The 27,121-nt window shown below is 39.8% G+C and overlaps 1 protein-coding gene across 3 annotated transcripts; it reads right to left on the bottom strand.

Annotated features, from left to right (window-relative positions):
* Positions 1–490: 490 nt before the first annotated feature.
* CNR1 (cannabinoid receptor 1) lies at positions 491–26,598 on the bottom strand. 3 transcript variants are annotated; one of them, XM_024103011.3, is made up of 2 exons: positions 26,506–26,598; positions 491–5,883 (listed from the first exon to the last, which is right to left on the bottom strand). In XM_024103011.3, the coding sequence occupies exon 2, from the start codon at positions 5,818–5,820 to the stop codon at positions 4,399–4,401; it is 1,422 nt and encodes a 473-aa protein (XP_023958779.1). In that variant the 5' UTR covers positions 5,821–5,883; positions 26,506–26,598; the 3' UTR covers positions 491–4,398. The 3 variants fall into 3 exon arrangements, with proteins under 3 accessions (XP_023958779.1, XP_005299762.1, XP_065446252.1); XM_005299705.5 differs by lacking the exon at positions 26,506–26,598 and adding an exon at positions 25,019–25,428; XM_065590180.1 differs by lacking the exon at positions 26,506–26,598 and adding an exon at positions 11,827–11,885.
* Positions 26,599–27,121: the final 523 nt, after the last annotated feature.

Raw genomic sequence — 27,121 nt, forward strand, 5'->3', positions numbered from 1 at the left:
TATCAAAGTTGATTTTCATCCTTAACCTCATCTTAATCAATTTTCTTGTATAAGAATTAACTTGGATTTTAAATAACTCTTGGAAATGCTGTGTCTGATTTCCCTCAAACTTTCCAGAAAAACTCCACTTTGAGAGAGTCTTCTGAATATTGGCATTCCAGGTTCCTTAGTTATGCTTTTGCAGTTCGAGGAAGGGAAACATTTGGCTATATAATGACATAAGGGATTCAGTCTTATCCATGTCATCACACCTTTGTCTCCATCACAGTATATATATATCTACCCTTGACCCTCAAAGAAACACAAATACAATGAAGACCCATGAAGCTTGATAACTGTTGTATATAACCAGTTGTTTACACATTTGACAAGGGGAAAAAACCCTTATAAATAAAATCTACAGCCCCAGATTGTGGGATGAAGTGGCATCTTCTGGAATACACTCAGTAACTTTGACTTTTGGAAAACAAACATAATGGAATACTTTCTCTTTGAATAAATAACAGTTTAATTACATTATAGAAATAAAATATGGCATGGTAGTAATACATTGGAAATATTACAGATATACTATTCTGCTATAGGTAGTTAAATGGTCGAAGCTACTGTTAATGACAATCTTACCAGTACTTGTGTACAAAGTATCATACAGGTTGCTAACAGAAAGATATTGCAGCAGTTGCAAGGATGTTACCAGCTCAAACAAACATCTAACAATACAATATTCTTCTAAGAGGAAGTAATAATGTTAGATTTACAGACAATAAAGAGTTATGTGCTCCACTTTGAAACATTGGAAATAAAAGCTCTGGTAATCCAATTTCTCTAAGTCATATTGTCACAAAGAAAGACTTTCCTTTCTCTATGACACTGCATCCCAAGAGGCCATGTAAATAGTTTATTCATAGGTAGCTTTTCAGATGTCACAGCAACTTCAATAATTGTCCTATCCTAAAATTACAGACTTTTTAGGCCACTGCTTGTACAGATGACTTTATTTACATACATTCAGCCCAATAACAGCAGGTAAAATGTTCTGCTTATCTTACAATAGGCATCTTAACATTTTCATCAGAAGGCCAGTGCAAAAAAAATGTTGACAGTGATTGCACAGCATCGAGGAGATACAATATTATACAAATATACAATTAGATTGTTGAGAATCTAACTTTGCACATGATACAGATGGTCTCTTTTATAGATATACAACACTTAAAGTTGATAAATACACTGAACAGTAACTACAGAGTTATTCATTTTATGAGAATGGGGGTGGTTGTGGAATGCTATTTAGGTTAGTTGTGCCATCACCAAAGGAAGGTGGGCAATTGCAAAATAGATTACCTCAAGCAGAAGTTTAAGTTCAGCTAATCTAGGAACAGGAATTGATTTTCTAATTAAATAATAATTATTTAGTTTACATTTTGTAGGGACTTTTTTGCCACCTCAGTTGAGAAATGATGTTAAGATGAAATATAATTCACAAACCTTTTTAAAAACTCATATGTAAATGAAGATCTTGATATATGAATATTTCACAGGATGTGATTTCTTATAATCAATAAGCACCAAGTTTAGTGCCAAGACAGCCCCATTGTCCCATGATTTATCACATAAAATTTAGAACTTGAATCCACAACAACAACAAATCTATAAAATTTGCATTGAATTCACAAGAAGACAGTTTCAAAAAAATGGCTCTTAAAATATCTTTTCATTTGACACTGTGTTCTTTCCTCCCAGACTGCTGCATGAAAAACAATGTATATTTGAAAGGAAAGAAAGCTCTTTCATTGTTAGATTTTACCAGCAGTAGAGCAATACTCTGAGAAACCTCATCCTTTACTCATCCCATGGGCCTACTCTTACAAGGTACAGTGTACCTCCTCGCAGGGTTCTAGGCACCCTGCGCTCCCACCCACGTACGCATGAGTGGCAGGAACTCAGTATCTGTCAGGAATTACTCAGAACCTTGCAGGGCTGGGCTCTTACAAAGCACTGTGCTATGACCAGTCTTTAGGCAATGGACCTGAATCTTCACTGCTTTGTATCTTGTGGAATCATTTACACCAGTGCACAGTAGCAGTAAAACGCAACTGCTCTGATTTGGACTCAGATAGCACAGATGTAAATGACTAAACATGGAGCTAGATCCTCAGCTCCAGTCAAGTTCTGCTCAGCACAGTACCCTAGATAGGGTGGGGAGCAAAGATGACTATATGACACTCCTTTGCTCCCTCCCCCCAATCCTGGGGCTGTCTGGTGCTACTGGCTGCTCTGACTTGTGAGCAGCTACCACAGCGCCCAAGAGGTCATTCTGGCAGCCATGGATCATCAGTGATCCAGCCATGCTTCCTTTCCCTAAGCCACTCCCCATAGAGCATGAAGAGGTGGTGTCGAGTTGGCTACACAAGCCCTATGCCACTGAGGGATTCCCCTGTCTTGGGGGAATCCTTGGATAGCTTGTTGGCTAGCTTGGCTTTGAAGCTGCCTTAGCATAAAGCAGCCAGAGCAGGAGACAGAATATAACCTAATGTACCAGGCAGTGGAGAATAAGGCTCAATGGCTCTTATTCAGAATGAGATTTAGAGAATATCCATGTCAGGAAGGCGATTTAATTACATTCTTTACTACAAAAAAATCCAAGGTTTTAAAAATTTCCATTATAAAATGGAATGGCACCTTTGGATCTAAAAACTCTTTCTTTGCCTTAATTATGATGGTTTCCGGTTTCTATCATCATTGATACCCTGTTTTTACAGTGAGACACATCTGATTTCAAGCAAATAGATTTAATACTCAAGGACTTTTTTTGGGGGGAAAAAAGTCTTATCTCTAACGTTCTCAATTTTTTTAACACTGTAAATACTGATTTTCTGTTTATTTTTGTTCACAGCATATTTTGCCTCCTGCCCTTTCCTCCTGATTGTTTTTTTGCCTTGTTCTCGAGTAAAACTAAAAGGTTAGTTTCTCTAATACATGGATAAGTCTCTCAGGGTGGATCTACAAGTATGTTCTGAATCTTACAATTAGTATGTTCATCACGTCAGCTGGAAGAACTCAATTTTAGGAACAGAATTCATGTGCAAAGAGTGCAACAGGACATAGTTTACATTTGGTCACAGTTTCCTATCTTAGTAATACTACTGTGACCCATGTTTACTTAGTATACGTACACACACACGTGAGCACACACACACAGATATTTATTTATATACACGCTCAAACATAAAAAATGTCTAATTTTGACAATACTTGCTCCTTGTTTAGTGAAGACTGGAGTTTGGCATCTCAGGCTTTAAATCTGTTTAATCCTGGGATACAGGAATGCAGCACAGTTCAAGTATATATCAACGCCACAGTGATAACATTATACACTGAATCTGACACATGCTGTTTTCAGAGGTCCAGTGCTAGCAGTTGCCAATTAAAGAAGCCAGTATCCAGTACCTTTTCTTTTTACTGTTCATATGTACATAATGCCCACCAGAAAGGCATAGTCCGTAAGGCAATAAATGTCCTTATGTTTAAACGCAGTGTTATTTAAAAGTCTGAACCAGTGCATTCCTTTCTCTGCAGTGCTAGTCTATATTCCCTTGTTGCTGTTATTCTTGTACACAGATGAAAGTTAAAATTAATGGGGATTTCAAATGTCAAATAATTTTAGTTAAAGAAATACAATGCCTTTCCTCTAAATCCACAGAAGCCTACTAAACATGTAAAATTTCCAAAATAGCTCATAGGAGTTCTTCAAATACAGAAGGTATTTTCAATGGGGTTTACATAACACATATTTCACATTATTTCCACACAAGTTTACGTTTTCACTTGGTTTAGTTAGACAAATATCAGTAACAAGTAATAAAACAGTATACATTTCACAGGACACAACACATTTTACAGAACCTCTAAAACTTAGTACTGCCGCTTTTTGGAAAGAAATGAAAACTTCTATGACTTATAGACATTTAATACATTTCACAATGGAATGAACATTATGATTACAAGGCTTTCTTATTTGATGACATGGCTTTATGATGTTTTAGTTTTCAATTAGGTTTCACAAGTTTTCAGATTCCCCTCCACTCCATCCCCAGTAACTTCTGAAGGAATTGTTGCTAGTTTGACATTTTCTGTACGTTCTGCCAGAGTTTTATACTTTATTATTCAATAAGCACTTTCTTTAATTAAAAACTTCTCTTTTTTTAAAATAGTTTGAATCCCTAATTGTTAAACTTGGAGGATTGGCTGATGGCAATGATTCTTAAAACAATCATTGTATAGCTTATTATGACAAACTTTAAAATGTTACAGGTGAGGGAACAAAAGCTTTAGGTCATGTATTTTTTGTTTATTTTAAACCAACTTCTATTCTCACAATGTTGAGAGGGCTTTGATTTACAATGCCTCTGCAGTTGTGTCTGTAGAGACAGACATGGTCACTTTGGCGATCTTAACTGTGCTCTTAATACAGCTTTCAGCTGCCCTGTGAACATTACCTGCATTGTTAGCATGTTTGTGCTGACAGTCAGACTCCATACTGTTATCAAGAGGCTGCGTAGTCCCTTCACAGGTTGGAAACATGCTTCGGAAAGCATGTCTCAAGTCCTTGCTTCTTAGAGCATAGATGATGGGATTCACTGTTGAATTCATCAAACAGAGCATGCTACAGAATGCAAAGACAGTCTTGATGAGCTTGTTCATTTTCCCAAAGACATCATACACCATAATTGCAAGTAGAGGGCCCCAGCATATGATTAAAACCACCAGAATAAGGACCAAGGTTTTGGCTAACCTGATGTCCATACGAGTTTGATCAGGTCTAGTAATATGTACTTTACCATCCTCTGTGGTATGAATTATTATGCTTTTTTGAGTGCCACGCTGAATCATTCTAACAGCATGACTATGAGCTTTCCACAATATGTACATATAGGCATATACAATAAACAGCAGGAGTACAGTGGTGACCCCAATCCAGAACATTAGATAGGTCTCATCAATGAGAGGGAAGATGTCTGAACAAACAGAATTGAGTTTTTTGCAGTTCCAGCCGAGCAGAGGAAGAACAGCTATTACGATAGCTATGGTCCACATCACACAGAATGCTACGACAGCCTTTGGCCTGGTAACAATTCTTTTGTAAGCTAGTGGCCTGTGTATAGATATGTACCTGTCTATTGCAGTAAGGAAAAGGCTGCCTACTGAGGCAGTGAATGAGGCTGTAACTCCACCCAACTTGAACAGAAACACATTAGGACTGTCTTTCCGATGGAAAACATGGAAATCAACAAAACTGTAGACGAAAATTACACTGCCCAGGAGGTCAGCCACTGCCAAGCTGCCAATGAAATGGTAGGAAGGCCTGCACCGGAGGCTTCGAGAGTGCAGGATAACACACAGCACAAGAAGGTTCTCCAGAACGGTGAAGGTGCCCAGGGTAAGGGACAGCACTGCAATGGCCAGCTGCTGGGTGGGGTTTAGAATCATAAAGCACTCCATATCCATGAAGTTCTCCCCACATTGTAGATTCTCCTCATTATCCTTGAAAGTGGATAGGGACTTGTTGTAAAAATCTGTAATATTGATCTGATCCGATGGAATGATACTTAATAGGGGATCATCTCCTGCAGTCATTTTTTCTTGGAAAGGATCACCCCTGAAGGAAGATAATGGGAATTTCTGTGGGTAGTATCCTAGTTTGGAGGCCATGTCACTTTTAATATCTTCGTACTGGATATCGTTGGAACCCATGTAAAGAAGATCTGTTGTAATTGTTCGGAAAGTTGTGTCTGCGAGGCCATCTAGGATTGACTTCATAACCCCAGTCTTGTATTATGTAGGATTCAAAGAGACTTGGGAAAAAATACATGTGAGGAAATCCTGGGAAGGGGAAAAAGATCAAATAATTAAGATAAATGGGGAGATAAAGTTTACAAACAACTTAGCTCAGTCATGTCAAATAACATTCCATCTTTCCTTGTACTGAACTATAGGTCTAGCCTTTGTCACCTGCTATAGTCAGAAGAGCTTTGCTTCTAAATAATTGATCAACATCTGAAATCCATTAAATGGCTACACACAAGAAAGAAGCTGGAAAATGGGGAAAGATATTGCATAGAAAATTGTTTTCATTTTTCATCAAAATTTTCTGAGCAGCTCCACCAGAAAGATATTACAGTTACTCTAGAATTGAACTGAGATGTCTGATTTCAAAGAACCTTGTGGAACAACATTTTCTGACTTTTTCCATTTAGAAACAATTGCCAGTGCAGAGATCACTTTAAAGTGAACAATCATTGTTTGTATTTTAAAAGGTATTGAGGGTGTTGTAAATCTAACTGCAAGGAAAGAACACTGAAGGAGCCTATCAACAGAGACTGATATACAAACGTAGATTTCTCTCTTCACCCTGTCCGTATTCTTGTATGTGTGTCTAGCTCTGTGTTGCAGTAATCTGAGCTACATATCAAAGGCCTAGTACGAGGATACTGGATATATAATAATTATTGAAAATTATTAAATTGTTTTATATGCATTTGGAGGATAATGAGCATCCTTATTCTGTTAATTACTTCTGCTAAGTGCACCAAGGAAATTGGTATAGCAGAATGCAAGGGAAAAGTGGTGGTATTCTACTCAAGCTGTGCCCACAATCCCAGAATGTTTCTGATAAAATAAACAGTAGTGAAATAGTCAATATTGACATTTTAATTTGGATTAATAAACTTCAGAGTTAACACCCCATAGAGATGAATAGGGGCAGTTCATTTTTTGCCCTAAACCTACCAGGCCTGATTCTCATCTGCACTAAGGCCTCTTTACACTACTCTGGCAGTATAAAAGGACTTTAAAAAGCTATCTTAAAGCCACTTTATATTGCCAGAGTGGTGTAAAAGGGTCATAGTGCAAGTGAGAAGCAGACCCATTGTTTCTGTTTATATTAAGCCTTAATCAGACATTCAGAAGGTTATATCAGCAACTATAAGTGCTAGAAAATAATTTTTTTTGTTTTGTTTGTGTTAAAATGGAAGCTTAAACTCTGGAGAAACTGATGGGGTCACCAGCAAATTACCATATATACTTGTTCATAAGCCGAATTTTTTTAGTAAAAAAGGGAAGCACCAGAGAAGGGGGTCGGCTTATGAACGGGTATGGAGAGGGACAGGTGGGACGCAGCCCCTCCCCACAACAGAGAGAGCAAGGAGAGGCAGCACAATCAGAAGGGAAGAGGCGGGGCCAGAGTCTCTCTCCGCTTCTGGCCACGTTGCTCTCCCCCCAGCCTCTGAAGCAGCTGCAGCTCTGGGGCTAGCAGGCTGCAGTCATGCCGCTTGGCCCCACCCCCCAGAGCAGGCTGTGACTGTGCCGCCCAGATGCTGGAGCATGTGGCCCAGCCCGCTGGAACATGCTGCGGCTACACCGCCTGGTCTGGCCCGCCACAGCAGGGCTGCGGCCACGTTGCCCAGCCTGCCCTAGCAGCTCCAGCCGGGCCACAGACATCCTCCCCAGATAAGGTGGGAAGGGGAGAGTGTGGGGGTCCCAGGCTAGGGGTGGGGTCATGTGGGAGATGGTTACAGGGGTTATTCCCCTGACCCCCAACTTCTCCTCCCCCCAAAATTTCCCCACCAGTTGCTGTCCCGGCCCATCAGGGTAAGCAGCTGGCGCGCTGGGACACTTTGTTTACTTAGGTTTACCTCTGTGCCTGCAGACGCTCAAGGTAAACAAACCATCTCGGCCCACCAGTGGCTTATCCTCATGGCCCGGGAGCCAAAGTTTGCTGACCCCTGAATTATAGGGTCGATTTATGAACGGGTCATAACATTTTTCCATTTTTACTTATCCATCTTGGGGGAGGGGGATCAGCTTATAAACGAACTGGCTTATGACTGAGTATATACGGTACTAGTATTGCATAAAACCACATACTGACTTCACCTGATCAGTTGGTATAGCTGGCTATAAATGTTAGAGAGCACACAAGGGATTAGCTGGCAAAATCCAGAGAACCTGACTGCCCCAATCCTTGGAGTAAAGAGAGGAGTTCCACATTTATAAGAAAATACATCTGCTCAGTATTACTGAATATAAAAAAATATATAGTAAAAAGTATTAGTTTCCTCTCTCATAACAACAGAAACATTTCAAAATGGACGCTATCATTGGTATTTCCAGAAAGAAGCAGAGATTATCTATCTAGCTAGATATTTACACTGTACTTATGCTTTGGTATCTGAGCACCTATGCTCTTGTCCAAAATCCATTGATATCAATCAGAGGCTTCCCTCTGACTTCAATGCATTTTGGATAAAGCTCCTAGACAGCTAGCATTAAAGGTAGGCTATAAAGCTATACCTCAAGAGGACACTGCAACATCAATGTTGTAAAAATGGTGAAAAAGTATATGTAATAACCGGAGAGTCTAATATGTAACAGAATGGCTGTGAGAGTTTTGTCATCGTGTATAGGATTCATAACGGGTAAAGCAACGAAATCTTCATTATAAAACAGACAGACAGTCTTAAAATGGATTAGGTAATTTAATTCTTACAGTCTAAATGGTGATGAAAGACAACTTTCCTGAAGAACATATTGAAAATGGATTATAATAATCTTACATTTAATCAAGTATCAGGGGGTAGCCGTGTTAGTCTGTATCTACAAAAGCCACCAGACTCCTTGTTGTTTTCTTACATTTAATGCACTTTTCATCCAGAAGGTACTTTATAAATGTTTATAGTGGATTTTATAGATTGTATACATTATAACAATGATTTTGCTGTCAACTGACTTGTAACCAACTCTAAGGTGAATTGGGCAACTTTCTAACAAACACAGCTTATAGCAGTATGTGAAAAACACTTCATTAATTTAAAACTACAAAAAAATCAATTAACTCTATACACATATAAAGATGATGGTAGTATTTAAATATTCAATTGTCTTAGAACTTACTTCTGCCATAGGAAAGACAGCTGTTTTAATCATTAAAGCTATAACTCAATGTCAAGAAGATTGTATTTGAGTCAAGACTGCCAATTGTTATGCAACTGAGTACATCTACTAGAAAGACAAATTACTGGGAAGGAGATACTTAATGTGACTCTAGCAGAAACTATGTATTTTCTCTTAATGAAGTACAAGCCCTGGTTCAAATCCTACCTTTGTTTAAAATACAAATGAAAAACATGAATTTGTGTGGGCGCAGTCAAGGTTTTAGAAGGAGTATGTTACAATACCACTATGTATGCAGACACTAAGCTAACAAGATGGTTAATGGAAGCATGAGAGGCAAATCCTACTCTGCATTTCGATGATGTTTTTCTGTATTTCTACATTTAGATTATTATAGTGATTTGCACCTTATTGTTTTTGCATAGAGTTTTCTTTGAAAGTTCATTAGTAATATAGTTTAGGCTTTTGGGGATACAGCTGACATTCATTTTGTTTTTGTTTGCTGCTGGGAATATCATAATTGGAAATCTCTGGCAGTATGTTTGGATGCACCTATTAAAGTAGCATTGATTTTTATTAAAGTTGCAGTAAAACAGCCATTCAAGTGACACTGAACTGTATTTTACTGGGGTTTAGCTTGTTTTAATATAGGTAATATGTTATCTCTGTATAAACTATAGCATGGATATATATTTAACCAATTAGCAAACTTCCTCACTTCCAGCTAGTGAAAACAGAAGTCAAAGTTTATGGCTGCAGAGTTAGCAGACGACTGTGGGCCAGATCCTCAGCTGGTATAAACCAGCATAGCTCCTCTAAAGTCAAAGGAGCTACATTGATTTATATCAGCCGAGAATCTGGTCCTATATTTCAGAAAGGCAGGCCTTCATTCATAGACTCACTTGCTTGGTAAGATGTGCATGTTGGTATTGTGAGATTTCAGCTCTCAAATGTTCCATCTAGAAACAGTTCAGCACTATTACTGTACAAATGGAGAGATTGGTGGCATGTGTGGAAGTGCCAATGGCAGCTGGATATCTCAGGGGACTGGAAATGAACTATGTAGCCATCCTCATCTAAGCAATTGGTTTAAATCCAGCCCAGATCAATTGTGACCATCTGATAACAGAAATAAATGGGTGGGCTCCACTGCCATTTCCTAGCGGACAAGAGTCCACATCATGAAAATCACCAGCACACTTCTCCCCTTGTTGGCAGCTTCAATAGTGTCCAAAATCTTTCATCCCAGGAGTGGGCCCTCCAATACAGTGTGGAGACATATTAATGCAGCCGTGTAGGACCTTGCATTGCTACTGCCTGTGCTGTCTGTACATGTTCTGAAGCTAGAGGACTTCAGTCTCCAAAGCTCTTAGTCTGGCACCTGAAGTGAGCTCTCTAGGCTTGCTTTTAAAAATGGCTTAAAAAGAATGAAAAAATTGATTAAAGGTGAATTACAGGCACTGCTGGTGCCAACCCTCAAAGTTTTAGTGCAATTACATAACTACATGAATTAGTTCACAGTAAATAGAGAATTCTAACTACAGACAAAAGTTAATAGATTAGTATCTCCAGCTAAAGAACAAGCTCAATAATCTTCCCTTTTACCTTAACCTCCTCGCACCAAAAACAAATAAACAAAACAAACGCACACTACTTTAGGCCATATCACTTCTTCCACATAAGAAGTTTTCCACAAGCCTGTGGCTTTTTGATTCCCACTATCACAGAAAATGTACAAAGTGTCATCCATTAGCTAGAGTAGCTTTTAAAAACACGTTGGCCAGCTTGTCTGTCAATGACATTACTTGGTTTGACTTTGGTTTATCAATTCTCCTTCCAGTTTGCATTATTAGGGCCCTGCAAGGTACTGACCACCCACACCTTTCACTGAGAGTTGTGGGCACTTGGCACTTTGTAGGAGTGAACCCTTAAACAGCTGAATTAATTAAAGCCGACAGGGCAAATTCTGCCTCTGCTCCCCATTGCATAGTCATGTAAAGCCTCTTAAGGGTTACATAGATGTTACTAGAACCCAGAAGCTGTATGCAGTAGTGATCATGGAAAGGCTGTGTAAATTCATGGTTGGATTACAGGAGGATCAACTCTCTCCTAAACCTTGCGTAGGTTCCCCATGCAAAGCTCATTTACTCAGGGCACAAGAATACTACAAGAATATGAATAACAATTCTCTATTCTTTTTGCAGTAGGCAGGTTATTACAATTATTGCCATCATCTACAAAAGCTGAATTTTTCTTCAAGGCAAAATGATTGACAGAGCAATTTTAATAACCTAATAAAAATAAATAGTAACATTCTTCCTAAAAAAAGTAATATGACAGTGCTGCTAAAAACTGCAGATATGCTGAGAACAAGAAGTCAAAACAAACAATACTAAAATAATACAATGATAATAATCATGATTCACTAATTTCCATTTTGTAAAATATTTGGATTTCCATTTTACACAGTTCTTCCATGAGATTTACAGATAATTAAGAATTGGTCAAAGGGCATCTTGTATAGTTGAAATATTTTTTTTTAAATGCATTGAAATATGTATATAAAATCATATATTTGGATCGTAATCCTCTCCCCGAGTCTTCATATGTTGCTCACCATTTTAGGTTGTAAGCTCTTTGGGTTAGGAATTGTATCCTATGTGTTTGTACAATGCCAAGCAGAATGGGACTACAACCTTGACTGGTCCCATGGACCCAACCCAGTAGAAATAATAGTAATAACAACAACAATAATAATTTACCATCATGACTAGGTAGTCAAAAAATGTTAGATAAATAAGTTCTACTATAGTATATGATAGCCTAAATGAATTAGAACAGGCTTATACAATTAACATTTAGTTTAATAATTACCTTATTATAAATGGTGGTGAACAGTACAGCTGCCTAGACCAGAACTAGGTTTCCAAGCCTTAAAAAAGGAAAGACGGAATACGTGAAGTGAGACTGAGTCTCACTGAAGTGATGCAAAAAGCTTGTTGCAAAAGAATGTGAAAATGTTTTTTACATCTTGAATACTGTTTATTTAACTTTTTTGGATTTAAATAACATTTTAAGTGTACAGTCACTAGCTACTCAGGAAAACTCTCACTGAATTCAGTGGAAATTTTGCCTGTGTGAGGACTTCAGAGGGAAGATCATTAAAGATAATAGTAAGTGCTCTCAACAAATAAGATAGTTTCTAGCTATGGTGGGCCAAAAATCAGGCCTGACATAAGCAAGTGTGATGTTTATGGAAGTGACTGGACTAAATTCAGTTTTGATATAATTTAGTGATGCAAGTTTTATGTTGGGTGTAAACTGGTCAGAAACCAGTGGTAAGTGATTATTATTTGTTTGTTTTACTACTGTAGTGCTCAGAGGCCCCATCAGGATAAGGGTCTTATTGTTTTGGGTGCTGTACCCTGGCCCAAAGAGTTTACAATCTAAATTAAGAGAATACACAACATGTTGGCAACACAAACAAACAGAGAGTGGGTGAGGGAGGATGAGGGGAACAGTGATGGGAAGGTATGGTTACAGAGACTGGCTAGGTGCATAACTTTTTTGAAAAAAAAAAAAAAAAACCTTTCAGGCCTCCTTTATCTAAATAATAAGATTCTAGGAATGTCACTCTTAAGCCTAGAATGTGTGTAGAGTGTGAAGCAATGGATACAGCTCCAACCATGGCTGAGATATTTTTGTTCAGAATATCACTAGGTTCAACCATCACAGGGATTCATGGTCTGCTACCATCCTATTTTTAAGTTCTCAGCTATTTTGACTTTACAAATTACACCCAGGCGACAGCAAGGCAGGTATCTATGCCACACCAAGAAACCTAGACCACTGTGATATCAGAGGTAACTCAACCCATCAATACCCTTACTCTACTGCCAATTTGCATGCAACACTTTCATTGGTTGTATGAGGCAGATGGTGGATTACTTGGCCCAACAATCAATCACCCACAGAACACCACACACACACACACACACACACACACTAACCACAGGCACACATAGCCCCTCATTTGCAACCTGCACAAATCACCACATATATTCCAGAACTGACACCGGACTGTGCCACTCTGAAGCCTAGAATGTCTGTTGCATCAGTGTCAGGTAATGGAAGCAGGGGGCTAAGAGCTCTTTTTGTTTAGAAATATCACCAGGTTCAGTCGTCACTGGCCCTGTGAGAACCAGATAGAATGTTGGAGTCCAAAGGTTCTGTGGTGGTTGGAATGTGACAGTTGATCAGAGAAGGTGGGAATAAGGCTACCTGAGGTAACAAAGAGGTGGTTATGCCTCCAGCACAGCTCTGTGCACAGACAGGAGAACAAGTACAAAAGCAACATGGTTCACTACAACACAGTGCATGCAAACAAGAACCCCCAGTTTTGACTCTTTTACCATGGCTTTATGAATTACACCCATGTGACAGGACAGGCCTTCAGCTGCTAGAATATCAAAAAAACAAAATATGGCACATGCTCAAAATTTTAAAATATTTCACGTGTCATTGTTAAGCAGTTTTTAAAAAAACCGTTTTGGGAGACAATAAAGCAACTGGCAGGACAGGGGAGGGTTCAGATTAAGAGCAGCAGGTGGAGAAGATTGATCTGGATTCAGGATAAACTCACTTAAGGTGATACCAGCTCAGAATAGATTTGGCAATGAATAACATAAGAAAACTGGTTTGATATAGTTTTTCATAATTAAAGTCTGCAAACTAAATAATTTCAACTAATGTGCACTTAATGATAGTATCTGTGCCCATTCAAAGCCCAACTGAAGTCAACAGGGTGAATTCATAGATACAAAGATCCACCTACACAGAGCCCATTGCAGGATCTGACTCTAAATATGCACCAACAAACATAATGAAACATCTATTGCCCGGGGCTCACAGCAAAATTTTCAAATGCTCATAACTTTTAAAAATCAACCTCCAGGGATTTTTTTCCAACCCAGGAAAAGCCTCAGTGCCTATGCCTATGCCAGCTTCCAAATTTCAGCCATTTTAGCTTTAGCCCTGGATAAAAGAAGTGTGGTTAGATTTTAACTGGTAGCATATTCCTTCTCCACTCTCACTAAACTCCAGAACAACTGAAGGGAGATTGCTTAAATATTCTAGGGAGAAAAAACCTTGTTTGGACAGTGATTATACATGGACATTTTCAGCCAAAAAGGTGGATGTTTTGGTTATGACCAGGTGAATACATGAGTTTATACAGGAAACTGTTCTGCAATCAGTGTAAGGGATACGTGCTCTAAGCTCACTGTTTTGAATACTCTTTTGTGCAGACACTAGTGCAAAAAGCTTGGCAGAGTTAATAGATTGACCAAGCGGGAATAAAAAGTGAAACCAGAGGAAGAGGGAAATAGCAGGTAAGAAAAACATAGGTTCTCTTCTGAGATTTGAAAATTGGTGGATGGTTAATGGAGGGTCGGGTGGGAAGAGTTGGTGGGGCAGAGATAGCGGATGGCTCTACCTGACAACAGGAGCTGCCCAGGAAAAGGCTCACATACCAATAACTTTAAGATTCAAACAGTCATAGAAATGTAGGGCTGGAAGGGACCTCAAGCAGTCATCTAGTTCAGCCCCTGTGCTCTGAGGCAGGACCAAGTATACCTAGACCATCCCTAACCTACTCTTAAAACCTCCAATGACAGAGATTCCAAAACCTCCCTTGGAAGCCTATTCCAGAACGTAACTATCATTATAGTTAGAAAGTTTTTCCTAATATCCAACCTAAATCTTCCTTGCTGCAGATTAAGCCAATTACTTCTTGTACTACCTTCAGTGGACAGGGAGAACAATTGATCTTGGTCCTCTTTATAACAGCCCTTAACATATTTGAAGACTTGTTACCAGGTCCTCTCTCAGCCATCTTTTCTCAAGACTAAGAGTACGTCTACACTTACCGGAGGGTCCGGCGGCAGGCAATCGATGTTCTGGGATCGATTTATCGCGTCTGGTTTAGACGCGATAAATCGATCCCGGAAGTGCTCGCTGTCGACGCCGGTACTCCAGCTTGGCGAGAGGAGTACGCGGCATCGACGGGGGAGCCTACCTGCCACGTGTGGACCCGCGGTAAGTTCGGACTAAGGTACTTCGAATTCAGCTACGTTATTAACGTAGCTGAATTTGCGTACCTTAGTCCGAAGTGGGGGGTTAGTGGGGACCAGGCCTAAACATACTCAGTTTTTTTAAACCATTCTCACAGGTCAGGTTTTCTAAGCCTTTTATCTTTTTCATTGCTCTCCTTTAGATTCTCCCCAATTTGTCCACATCTTTTGTAAAGTGTAGTGCTCAGAACTGGACACGGTACTACAGTTGAAGCCTCACCAATGTCGAACAGACCAGGACAATTACCTCCCATGTCTTACATATGATACTCCTATTAGTCTTTTTCACAACTACATCGCAAATTCAAATTTGTGATCCACTATAATCTCCAGATCCTTTTTATCAGTACTTCTGCCTATCAGTTATTTTCCATTTTGTAATTGATTTTTCATTCCTAAGTGTAGTTCTTTGCACTTGTCTTTATTGAATTTCATCTGGTTAATTTCAAAAAAGTTCTCATATATATCAAGGTCATTTTGAATTTGAATCCTGTCCTCCAAAGTGCTTGCAACCCCTCCCAGCTTGGTGTTATCCATAAATTTTAATAAGTACACCATCCACTCCATTATCCAAGTCATTAAATGAAAATATTGAATGGTACCAGACTCAGGACAGACCCCTGCGGCACTTCACTAGATACATCATCACAGTTTGACATTGAACCATTGAGAACTACTCTTTGAATTTAGTCTTTCAACCAGTTATGCACCTACCTTACAGTAATTTAATATAGACCACATTTCCCTAGTTTGCTTATGAGAATGCAATTTGGGACTGTGTCAAAAGTCGTATTAACTTTTTTAGAGAATACTGACCTCAGCATTCTTGATGTCATCCATTATTAGTTCTCTTTTCCTACTAAGTAATCCTGTGTCTATCTCTGGCTCCTCTATGGACCCTCTTCTGATTGTCTTGTGTATCCCTTGCTAGCTGTAATTAGTTTTGTGCCTTAGCCTTTCTGATTTTGTTCCTACATGCTTGAGCTATTCTTTTGTACTCATCCTTAGCCATTTGTTCATGTTTCCACTTTTTGTAGGATTCCCTTCTGATTTTCAGGTCAGTAAAATGCTCCTGATGGAGCCATAGTGGTCTCTTACTATTTTTCCTATCTCTCCTTTGCATCAGGATAGTTGTGCCTTTAATACTGTCTTTTTGAGAAACAGACAACTCTCCTGGACTTTTTTCTCTTAGATTTTTCTTATGGGATCTTACCTGCCAGTTCTCTGAGTTTGTTAAAGTCTGCTCTTTTGAAGTCCACTGTCCTTAATCTGCTGCTTTCACTCCTTCATTTCTGTAGAATCATGAAATCTATCATTTCATGATCACTTACATCCAAATGACCTTTTACCTTTACATTTACAACTAATTCCTCCCTGCTAGTCAGAATCAAGTCTAAAATGGTTGTCCCCCTTCCTCTGCTTTCTGAAACAAGAAGCTGTCCCCAATACATTCCAAGAATTTAATGGACATTTTGTGTTTTGCTGTATTACTTCAGATGTCTAGGTAGTTAATGCCACCAGGTCTTGTATTCTGGATATTTCTGGTATTTGTTCCAGAAATGCCTCATCCATCTCCTCCTCCTGATTTGGTGGTCTATAGTAGACTCCTACCATGGTGTTGCCCCTGTTTTTTCTCCTTTTATCTTCTCCCAGAGCCTTTCAACAGGTCTGCAACACCTCTTCCCTTTCCCCCCGTCTTTTCTGAACAAGCTATACACTTCTATACCAATATTCTAGTCATGAGATTTATTGCACAAAGTCTTATTTAGCTTATGTACTAATACTTCTAGTTTTTCCGATTTATTCCCCATACTCCTTGCATTGTAGATTGTGTGAAGGCTGAGAAGAAGCTAGTGCTAGGTGAAAAGGGGGGCAGAGAGACCTTTTCTCTTCCTGTTTCCTATGAGTTAGGAAGCTATGAAGCAAGTCCAAGGAGGGTTTTAAAGACAAGGGGGGGGGGGGGGGAGGTTTGAACTATATTCTAACAATTAATATAAAGCCATCTGAGCTGTTCCAGGATAGCCTGATGTAATGATGCTTCTTTGTGCATGTGAAAAATTGGGCAGCAGCATTCTGTATATATGCCGGAGTCCAGAGAGCTAGTACTTGGGGACGCCATCAAGAACAACATTTCAATAAAAGGTGAATATTACTATGTTCTTGTTGTATGGTGCCAACAGTGTGCTAGACATTTTGATTGAGGATTTAGCAGATGTGGAGTTGAGACAGTAGCATGCATAGGAAATATTGCAGAGGCGGTGATAAGCAGATTTACAGACACAGGAGATGTGGGAGGAGAAGGAGAGTTCAGAAATAAGAATGATGCCAAGGTTGCGGACAGTGGAGGCAAGTGGGAGATCTGGGTCAATAGGGAAGATATAACTCTATTTAGAGATGTTCCCCTTTCCCAAAAGAAGCTCTTCTGTCTTTGAGATATTTAGCTGAAGAAAGCTGAGAAGTCGGAAACTCCCTTTGCCTACTGAAGGCAGAGAAAGTAGAAAGAAAACTCATTGAAGGTGTAGAAGAGAGCTGGTCAACATTTTTTGAATTTTTGATGTTTCGACAAAAATTTTCTCAGAAGATTTTTGCTGTTTTTTGACAAACTTCAAAAAAATTCAGAAATTCAAAATTTCTGCAACCAAAAATGATGAAAAAGTATTTTTTCTTGCATTTTTCAACCAGCTATAATACTGAAAGATGCAGCTGCTTTGTACAGTTGAGTGTCTTTTGATGTAAAAGCTACAAGTTGGGACAAGATGACCACGAGGGAGAAAGTAGACAGAAAAGAGCTGAGGCTGAGCACGGAATTATGTGGGACAGCACAGAGAACGGCTTGGCACAGAAAGGGATGATCACCAAGTACAGAGAGAAAGAGCAGGTTGATTCGAAGGTGCAGAATCATGAAGAGGGAACCAGAGACTACCGGATAACATTGGAGGTGATCCATGAAAGGATGGAACGGTTCACAGTGTGAAGTTAAGGAAAACAATCAGGGAGGAAAAAACTTAATTAACAGAAAGGAAGAAATAATTAACTACTCAGAAGAGGGCAGTTTCCATGTCCATAGCAAAATTTAGAATAAAAAAGGTCACGGATATTGTTGTGGTAGAAAGGATTGAAGGGAGGGGGGGAATTTACTGTACTTTGCTGAGAAAGTGAAGGTTAGAAACAGAATGGTAGGAAAAAGTCAAGCTCTAAGGAGATTTTAAGAAACCGGGGCTGGGCCTGTGACTCTTTTTTTTCCCCATCTGAAAAGAACAATACACAAATAAATAATACTGAAGTGGACAGCAGCAGATTTTAAGTAAAGTGCCAGAGGCAAAGTAAATATTGACAGTGGTGGTTATGTAGGAACAACTACAGGAGAAGGACGTGTGTGATTGGGGAATGGTGGGGAGCAAAAGAACAGGTGGTTTCTTAACAGATTATTGCTACCTGGGAAGGAAACTGAAAAGGGTAGAGAAGAGGAGAAGGCATTAGTGGAGAGGAGCAGGATGGAGGGGAGATTAGCACAAATGCTGGTTCTTAGATTTAAAGAAGGAAAATATTCTTTGTAGCTGGCCAGAGGAAGGCTGGGTGGATAAAGAAGAAAAGTAATGGCATGAAAGCATGAGAAGACTACCAATGCCTTTTGAATTGAAAGAGAATGTACATTACACTTAGCGATGCACTGTCAGGTGAAGGGTATGATAGGATTTCCAGATTTCATAGTGGATATGGGACTAGAGCAAACACCATTGTTTTTAAGGCACTGGCTTGTGCATTTGAAGGTCTATTTCTGTATTCAGACAGTGCAGGAAGAAATGAAGGATTCTGATGGTGCCAAGTTGCTTAAGGGCAATGAACAGGACAGGACTGTAAGTATTGACACATGGCACTGGGGTGGGGGAGGGTCAGCAAAGAATGGATCGGATGAGCAGTTCAGGCTGAAGACTCTAGTGAAATCAAAGTGTTTGAGAAAATGGAAGCACTGGGTACATATCTGAGGCTGAGAAGAAAGAGAAGGGTCTCAAATGTAACTACAGAATGATCAATGCAGGGGATATAATAAATAGAATATGGAAAGAAAAGGGGTATACTTGTGATAACAAAAGGTCAGTGCAAAGAGGGTCAAAAGGGTACCCACCATGCAATATTCATCTACTTTAGTTCTCAGGAGTCCACTTCTCTTGGAAATTATTGTTAGCCCATCATATAGTGGAATGCTCAGAATTTACGATAGCAAGGTTTTTAGTTAATTTGATGTCTCATCCAGAACTCTTTGTAAGATGTACTCCAGTTAAAAAATTGAAAACATTTTTTGGATTTTAGACCTTTATAAACTTTTATAAAATTTAAATAAGATCAGATAACTCTTCATAGTTGCATTCAGATTATAATATTCTGATATACTGCCCTTATATACACAAGCAACTTGTGAAATTATTTTCCAAACTATTAAACCACTACACCAGATTGCTTGGCAATGGTGCATGTCTTTGAAATATGCAGATGCTTTTCTTAACAGAGAGAGAGAGAGAGAGAGAAATTATAGTAGATTCTGATATCCATTATATCAGAACAACAACAAAAAATACATCCAACCAGTATAATATTTCATTTGCAGAAATAAATTTTTAAAAAGACAAAATTAATTTCTCAGTTTGAAAGTTTAAAATATAGTATTAAATCTCCTTGGAGAAATGCAAAGTCTTAAAAGTGTTGCAATGGTGTTTAGCATCAATAACTCCAAATTCCTGGTGCTAAACATTAGCAGACAAGTTAAAGAATAAGAAGTATATGTATAATACACGACAGAGCTACTATATGCGAAATATCTGTTGCACACTGTTTTAATATATCCCTTACACAGCCTTTGTAGGGGGAAAAGCAAAAATCTGAAGTCAGTATATCCACTGAGATCCTGTCAATGTATTTATTTTAAAACTCCAAACCCATTTTACATAATTTTCCAAGCACAGATGCAGTCTGCACTGTTAGAGAGACAGAGTTGGCTAAAAATAAAGATTTCTGATTATAGCAAGCACATTCAGATATTCACAAAGAGAAAGAAAAAACAAAAACAAACAAACAAAAATGTTGAAAGGGTTTCCTAAAATGCAGGTGTGAAAATTACACCAGCTGGATCTGAAATAGATTTCATAGTATTCCCTAATCAACTGCTTCTGCTCATCACTTTTTAGTGGGTAAACATGATTTTCTCAGAAAGAATAAATACACGATTGCCAGAGATAAGGCTTATTCTGGATCAAGCAAAAATCTAATAAAATTTAGCCCCAATCTGTACAATTAGGACAAAGCCTTAAATCTGTATGTCTAGTTATGTTAACAGCTCAACATAAACCTAAATAAACTATATTGTATTAAGTAGTATAGTTGAGAGTAAATAGGGGTCAATGGAGTAGTAATTCAATAGTGAATTAGTTATTTATCTGCAATATGAATTTGGCTAATTTGATCAGAAAAGCCTATAATGGGAGAAGGATTGGGCCCAATGGTTGGATATTCATAAAGCCCTTGCATAATACACAAACATGATCAAATGTTGTCCAACTTCATGTTGCTAATTGAACTATTTTTATGTGCATCAAAGCCAACTTCAGAAGTTCTTTCAACAAGAAACTGATTTATAAGTAATTCTAACCATTCCATAGACAGCTCCAACCTGGCTTCTGCGATCAGTTACATACACACACATTTCCAATAAGATAGAATTACTATTGTTGAGATAAGGACTTCCACCCAGAACCTATGTGCACCTTTTACATCAGTACAGTGCCAGTCAACTAATAGAACAGAAGTAGAGAACAATATTAACAAGATAGAGGGTTCGACCCTACTAAATCCTAACATGTTTTAACTTTATATTAATAACAGAATGCTATTGCTGCCTATTCTGGCACATTTGCAAGATTGCTTTTGAGTACAAGGGCCTGGCATGCATTTCTACTATCGATAGGAAAACAAGAGCAGCCTTGTTATGATTAAAAGGGTCTATTTCCCTCAGCCTTCTGTCTTCTGTGTCCATCTGCACAGCTGCTTTGAACTTGGCCAAATACCAGGTTTAGGGTCACTTCCAAGTACACATTTTAAATCAGCAGCAAACTGTACAAATTCTCTGGCATAGAAAGGAAAATATCCAAGTTTTCACTTAGATGATTGATAAATGATTTTGTATGACATTCATCATTTCAGATAGTCTGAACTATTTGGGAAGCTGCAGCAAAACATCTTTATAGACATGTACTGCTCCATGAGGAGAATCAGATAAAGCCAATATAATCATGCACAAAGAAATGAAAAGAAATCACTGTGCACAAAAAATGAATTCTGCAGATACATAGAAACCTCTGACTGAATTGCCAGAGAAAGGTCACAAAGTTTGTATTTTAAAAAAATACATTAATCTCTTTCTAAATATAGAAAACTAAACCTAACTTTTTCTATAAGAAATTTGTGAAATGAGTGGCCGTGAGTGGATGAAAAAGACCTGTAGAGTCAGGAATGAAAAGAAATTTGTAAAATTCTCAGGTGGTATTCAGTGAATATAAAGATTGGTCAGGGTTTCCACTTGCTTTTTAATATTATCACACAGCTCTATTCAATAAGAGGAGAAAGCAACCGAGTACTCAATCTTAGAATATAAACCTTTCAGCACTGAAATTTTCAGTTCTATTATAGCTTGCAAGCATTTTTCATCAAGTCTACATTATAGTCAAAAGGATAAAAGAAGGAAATAATTGAAAAAAACAAAACTATTTCATCCTTAAAATTTCAATAGCCAAATTAGAAAATTGTGAACACTGAAACAGAAAGACAGACTTACATTGGTTGAGACATGCCATCCTTTTAGTAAAGCATGAAAGCTCTTAATGGTGTCCTTTATGCAATTGAGCCAACATAATTAACTAAAGAACAACGGCTAAGATCAAAGGCTTCAACCAGCTTACTCTCTTACTAATAAAATCGTGATTCCATAGCATGATGTAAAGTATTTTTAATGTCATGTTTTTGAGATATTGTTACTGGTTAGTTGATGAGATAAATGCATAGGAAATAATTTTTCTTTACCTAGCCAACTCCTCTCCCCCCCAGGCAAGTAATCCCTGCTACAATCCCCAGTAATATATTTATTGTTTTTGTCAATTCCATTTTAAAATGTTTTTATTCAAATTGTTCTGCCTTTTATTCCAAAGAATAATATATAATAAAGCAATGATGTACCTGTATTTGGTGGTGGCTACAAAACTAATTTCAGCCTGAAGCAAATAAAAAATTAAACATTCATCTTTTTAATCTATTTAAAGGTGTTTCATGCATTTCTTTTACAGTTAATTTAATAAACTCTTTTGCTTAATAAATACCTCCAACACAATCAGTGAGCCTTTTTCTTTCTTGAGACGAAACGGGAAAACCTATGGCAAGCAGTTATTAAGTGTAATCTGCTCTCAACTAATTGTTATCATTTTAACAGTTTGAGTGCTCTAACATTATTAAATACCAAAAACAACACTCTGGTCCTGCACCTAAGTTTGCTAGATGGGAATATTAGTATCACCACTACACAGAGAATAACATGTTCCTTTAGGAAATGGTGAACAATAAAACTGAAAACAAGGGATACAAACAAAAAGGATAAAAATCCACCACCCTACATATAAGACTTTTTTTAAAAAACCTAAACAAATAATTATATCTTAAAGCATAAAAATACCTAAAAAGAAGAATTTTTCAGCTCTAGTTCACTGTCATATATTTCCCTAACTCTTCTGAAATATACTACCTATCATCAAAGCTGTGTAACATGTTCATGTAATCTCCTTTCATACAGGAAGTAATGCTCATCGTAATTTTAGGAAAATGGGAAAAGCTATAGATTTCGTCGTCTAACACCATTTTACTGATCTTAAACCAAAGTATCATAGTGAAACCTTTTCTCCTATCAAAGACTTAATACATACCAGGGGTGTCCTCAGTGTAGATTAGCTGATATCTTTGAAATAAAGTAATGTCCATTTACAACAAACCCAGTTGGCTACTTGTAATTGTAAATCTGAAAGTTTATTATGATACACTCAAGAAGTTTAAAAACACCTGACTGGGTTTTTTTTCAGTTCTTAGGTTTAAAAAACCCCAACAATACCGAATATTCAAATGATATTCAATGCTCAAGGTTTAGTGACATCCTCGCTGAACATCTTTGCATACACAATTACAAGTTGACTTTTATTTCAGTTAAAATTTCAATAGCAGAGGGTTATCTTTTGGGGTGGGGTGGGATGTGGAGGGAGAAGTATAGAAAACAAATCAATAAGAATGTTATCCACTGTAAATTATCCATGAGTTAGGATTAGAGAAGAAATCCTCAATGTCAGATAAAGTCCTGTGGGAACCTAAGAGGTTGGTTTCTCTGAGAGCTTCAGAATCACAGAAGAACAGATGTATGTTAACCATAAGACCACAAGTCCTTAGCACCTACAGGGCTCCTTATTGTCAGGAACTGGATTTGTCCTTTCTATTCAATACACATCTATTAAGGGAAGTAATGAAACTGAGATGAAAATTTTCCATCCAGTAAATGTTGTTCTATAACAAACTGTCCTTACCAATTTTAGGTTAGACTGCTGAGATAGTGTGAAAAACAGAAAAATAAGACAGCCATGAGGAAATTACTGAGGATCATTCAAGACAGACAAAAGACCATAATTAATATACATGTGTAAAGAAAATAAACTACAATACTCAAAAGACTTTTGGTAGCCTTTTAACAAGCATGTAGCTTTCAGTAACATACTCATTTTACCAACATGCTATTCATGTATGTACACACAGTAAAACAAGCATTACATACATACAGAACACACAGATTCACAGTGTTACCATTTAAACCTCAAATTCATGAAAATACACTAAAAATAATTAAAGGTCATTGTTTTGGTGCACAGGGAGGACTGTCTCTAATAATTATTTAATTAAATGGCAATTTATTGGGACAATATTAAACTGCATTTTAATATTCCTGTTTTGTTCAAGGCACATAATTTGTTCTGCTAATAAGGGGCATTACTACTGTCATTTACAAGCTACTGCAAAGAAAGTTTATTGGTTTAACAGGTATTGTTTTAAGAGGGTTCTAATGCATTCCTCTACATTTGATGAGGAGAAAAAATTTTCAACAGGATATGTGTGTGTGTGTCCCTTTGTAATATGATTGTAAGCTCCTTGGGACACGGACTGCATCTTCCCCTCTATTCTGTACAGCACCAAGAATGTCCTTAACAAATAATCCATAGTATATTATTATACAGATGATTACATGTATTACTTAAGTGTGTTAGTAGGGGGTACACAGAGAGAGAGGGTCAGTAAGCTATTTGTGATAGATACACACCTATACAGAGGGGTTTGTAATAGAGGGACAGAGAGGGTCAGCAAGCTATTTGTCAAGTATCAGAGGGGTAGCCGTGTTAGTCTGGATCTGTAAAAAGCGACAAAGAGCCCTGTGGCTAAGGTCCCACAGGACTCTTTGTCTCTTTAAGCTATTTGTGATACACACATACATATAGAGGGTCAGCAAGCTATTTGTGACAGACACAAACACAAACACACAGACACACACAAGGAGGGTCAGTACGCTATTTGTGATAGATGCACGCACACACACACACACACACACACAGAGGGTCAGAAAGCTATTTGTAATAGACAGACAGATACCTGAGCCCTAAAATACTAGAGGAACTGACCAGCGACACTGGGAGGAAAACAGCCCCTTGACCAGCACAGCAAAGAAGTTGATCTCGCATTGACACTAGGGTAGTAGCCGGTATCTCTCACCCCCCTAGTGAGATGCGCTTCCAGGACTGCCCTCCCAGACACACACTCGGGAGGGGACGGCTAGTTCCGTGCTGAGCGCCCCTTCCGCTCTTCCTTACCCTTCACATCGCCCCGGCTCGGCTCCTGCTCCGGGGCGCTGCTCCTTCTCGCCTGCCTCGTGGTCTTGCCAAGTGGCGCGGCGGCTCCTCCGCGGGACTGAGACGCGTTCCCACGCTTACTACAGCCACCCCCCAGCGGGGAGCACGCGGGCCGCCCCGCCCCGCCCGGGCCTGGGGCGCCGGAGAGAGGCGAGGAGAGGAGAGGAGGCGGTGCTAGGAGCTGGGGAAGGACAGCAGGCAGGCTCAGGCAGCTTGCCGGGCGCTGCTCTCCATGCGCTGCTCCTGCCCCTGGCTGGGAGGAAGCCGCCCCCACTCCTCCTCTGCTGCTGCAGCTGCTGCGCGCCCGGCCCCGGCTGAGTGTGTGTGTCCGCGCCTCGCCTCCCAGCCTGGCTCCTCGCACCCCCCTCTTTCTCTCGGGTCCCATTTATGAAGCTCCGTCCCCATCACGTGTTAATGTGCCTTTGTCCTGGCCCTGGCAGCGGCAGAGACACGGCAACAGTAACTAGCGGAGAAGGAGGCAAAGCGCAGCAGCAAACTTCATTCACACGCCTGGGGAGGGAGGGATGCTCGCCGCCCTGGGGAAGCGGGGCTGGAGGGGGGAGGCTGCTCCGTGCATTGGGGTGCTGGAGGGAAGAGGGTGACCGGGGTGTGCACTGTGCAGTGAGGTGCTGGAGGAAAGATGAGGCTGTTCTGTGCATAAGGGTGCAGGGAGAGGAGGGGGAACGGGGGCTGCTCTGTGTATTGGGATGCTGGGGAAGGGGGGACTGTTCTGTGCATGGGACAGGAGGGGAAACGGGGACTGTTACGTGCATGGGGGTGTTGGAGGAGAAGGTGGGGCTTTTCTGTGCATGGAGGCTCTGGGGGAGGAGAGGGAAGGGGGTCTGTTCTGTGTATTGGGGTGCTGTGTGGAGAGGAGCTGTTCTGTGCATTGGGATGCTGGGGAGGCGGGGCTGCTCTGTGCACTGAGATGCTGGGAGGGCAAGGGGGGAAGTTGCTCTGCTCTGGGTATGAAAGCGTTAGATGGGGAAGATGATTAAGATCTCCGTTTCCAAGGACAACCTTGTCCCCACTTCCCCTCTCCTGAAGGGACCGTGTCCTGGGCAAGACTCCCTCCGTGCCTTCTGCTCCTTTCCAGCAACCTAGCAACGTCTCCCCTCGCTTAGCCAGCCCCTGCCTTTGCACACAGCCTTCCCCATTCATCCCGTTATGGGCTTTAAATTATTAATTATTATCAGCATCATCGTCTTGCTGTTGTCTTCTGCGGAGTGACAGCAGCTGGGGAGGGACAGAAGGGCATGGTCGGGACCCACTGCCAGCTGGGGGTGGTGATAACGCCTTTCCCAACCCCCAGGGGGCAGCAGATCCCTCCTTCCCCACAGAGGAAGGGGGGAAGTGTTGCCCTGCAATGTTGCTGCTGCCTTTTCTGCCCCCCGATCCTGCGGGGCACTGCCCGGCACCCAGTGTAATTCACACACGCACAAGCTCACCGGCGGGCCACATCTCCGCAAGCTGTTCTCGCTTGGTCCGGGACGGCGTCCGGCAAAGCCAGGTCACACATCCCTCCTCCGCCTCCTGTTATGTGACTGCAAAACCCACCGAGGAAGCATCCCGCCGGGCGCAGGCTGCTGTACCAGCGGGGGGGGGGGGGGGGGAATTTAGGGGACATGCTAATTAGCTGGTTACAATAACGGCAGCCCTCTGCTTGCTTCCCATATGCACAGATCAAACCTTGATTGGGCTTTACATTTATCATGGTTATGGCTTAAAACGCATTCACACACGAGGCTGATGAGCAAGAGCTCAATGATTTTTTTTTTAACTGTGTCTCTTGGGCTGCATTTGTTCAACAACCATGGCCACAAAGCTATCTGCACATCAAGGCTGCAACCTCTCCCTGTCCATTGTGAAGGCACTTGTCACTGTAGTATCTAGGCTCCCCAACTCTGGCCTATTACATGTGACACTCCACCCCCCCCCATCATTTCTGTAGGTCAGGGGTTGCACCTTCTACGTTTGCGCAGAAACCAGCACACTAAATAATAAATTACAGTAATACAATAATAATAATGTCAGATACAATTAAGGGAATCCCTGATCTCTGAG

Source organism: Chrysemys picta, chromosome 3 (assembly GCF_011386835.1).
Source record: "Chrysemys picta bellii isolate R12L10 chromosome 3, ASM1138683v2, whole genome shotgun sequence".
In the NCBI taxonomy this organism is placed as follows: Eukaryota; Metazoa; Chordata; order Testudines; family Emydidae; genus Chrysemys; species Chrysemys picta.

What these genes read in the sequence shown, in the direction of transcription:
- CNR1 (XM_024103011.3), bottom strand. Translation starts at nt 5,820, where the DNA reads ATGAAGTCAATCCTAGATGGCCTCGCAGACACAACTTTCCGAACAATT.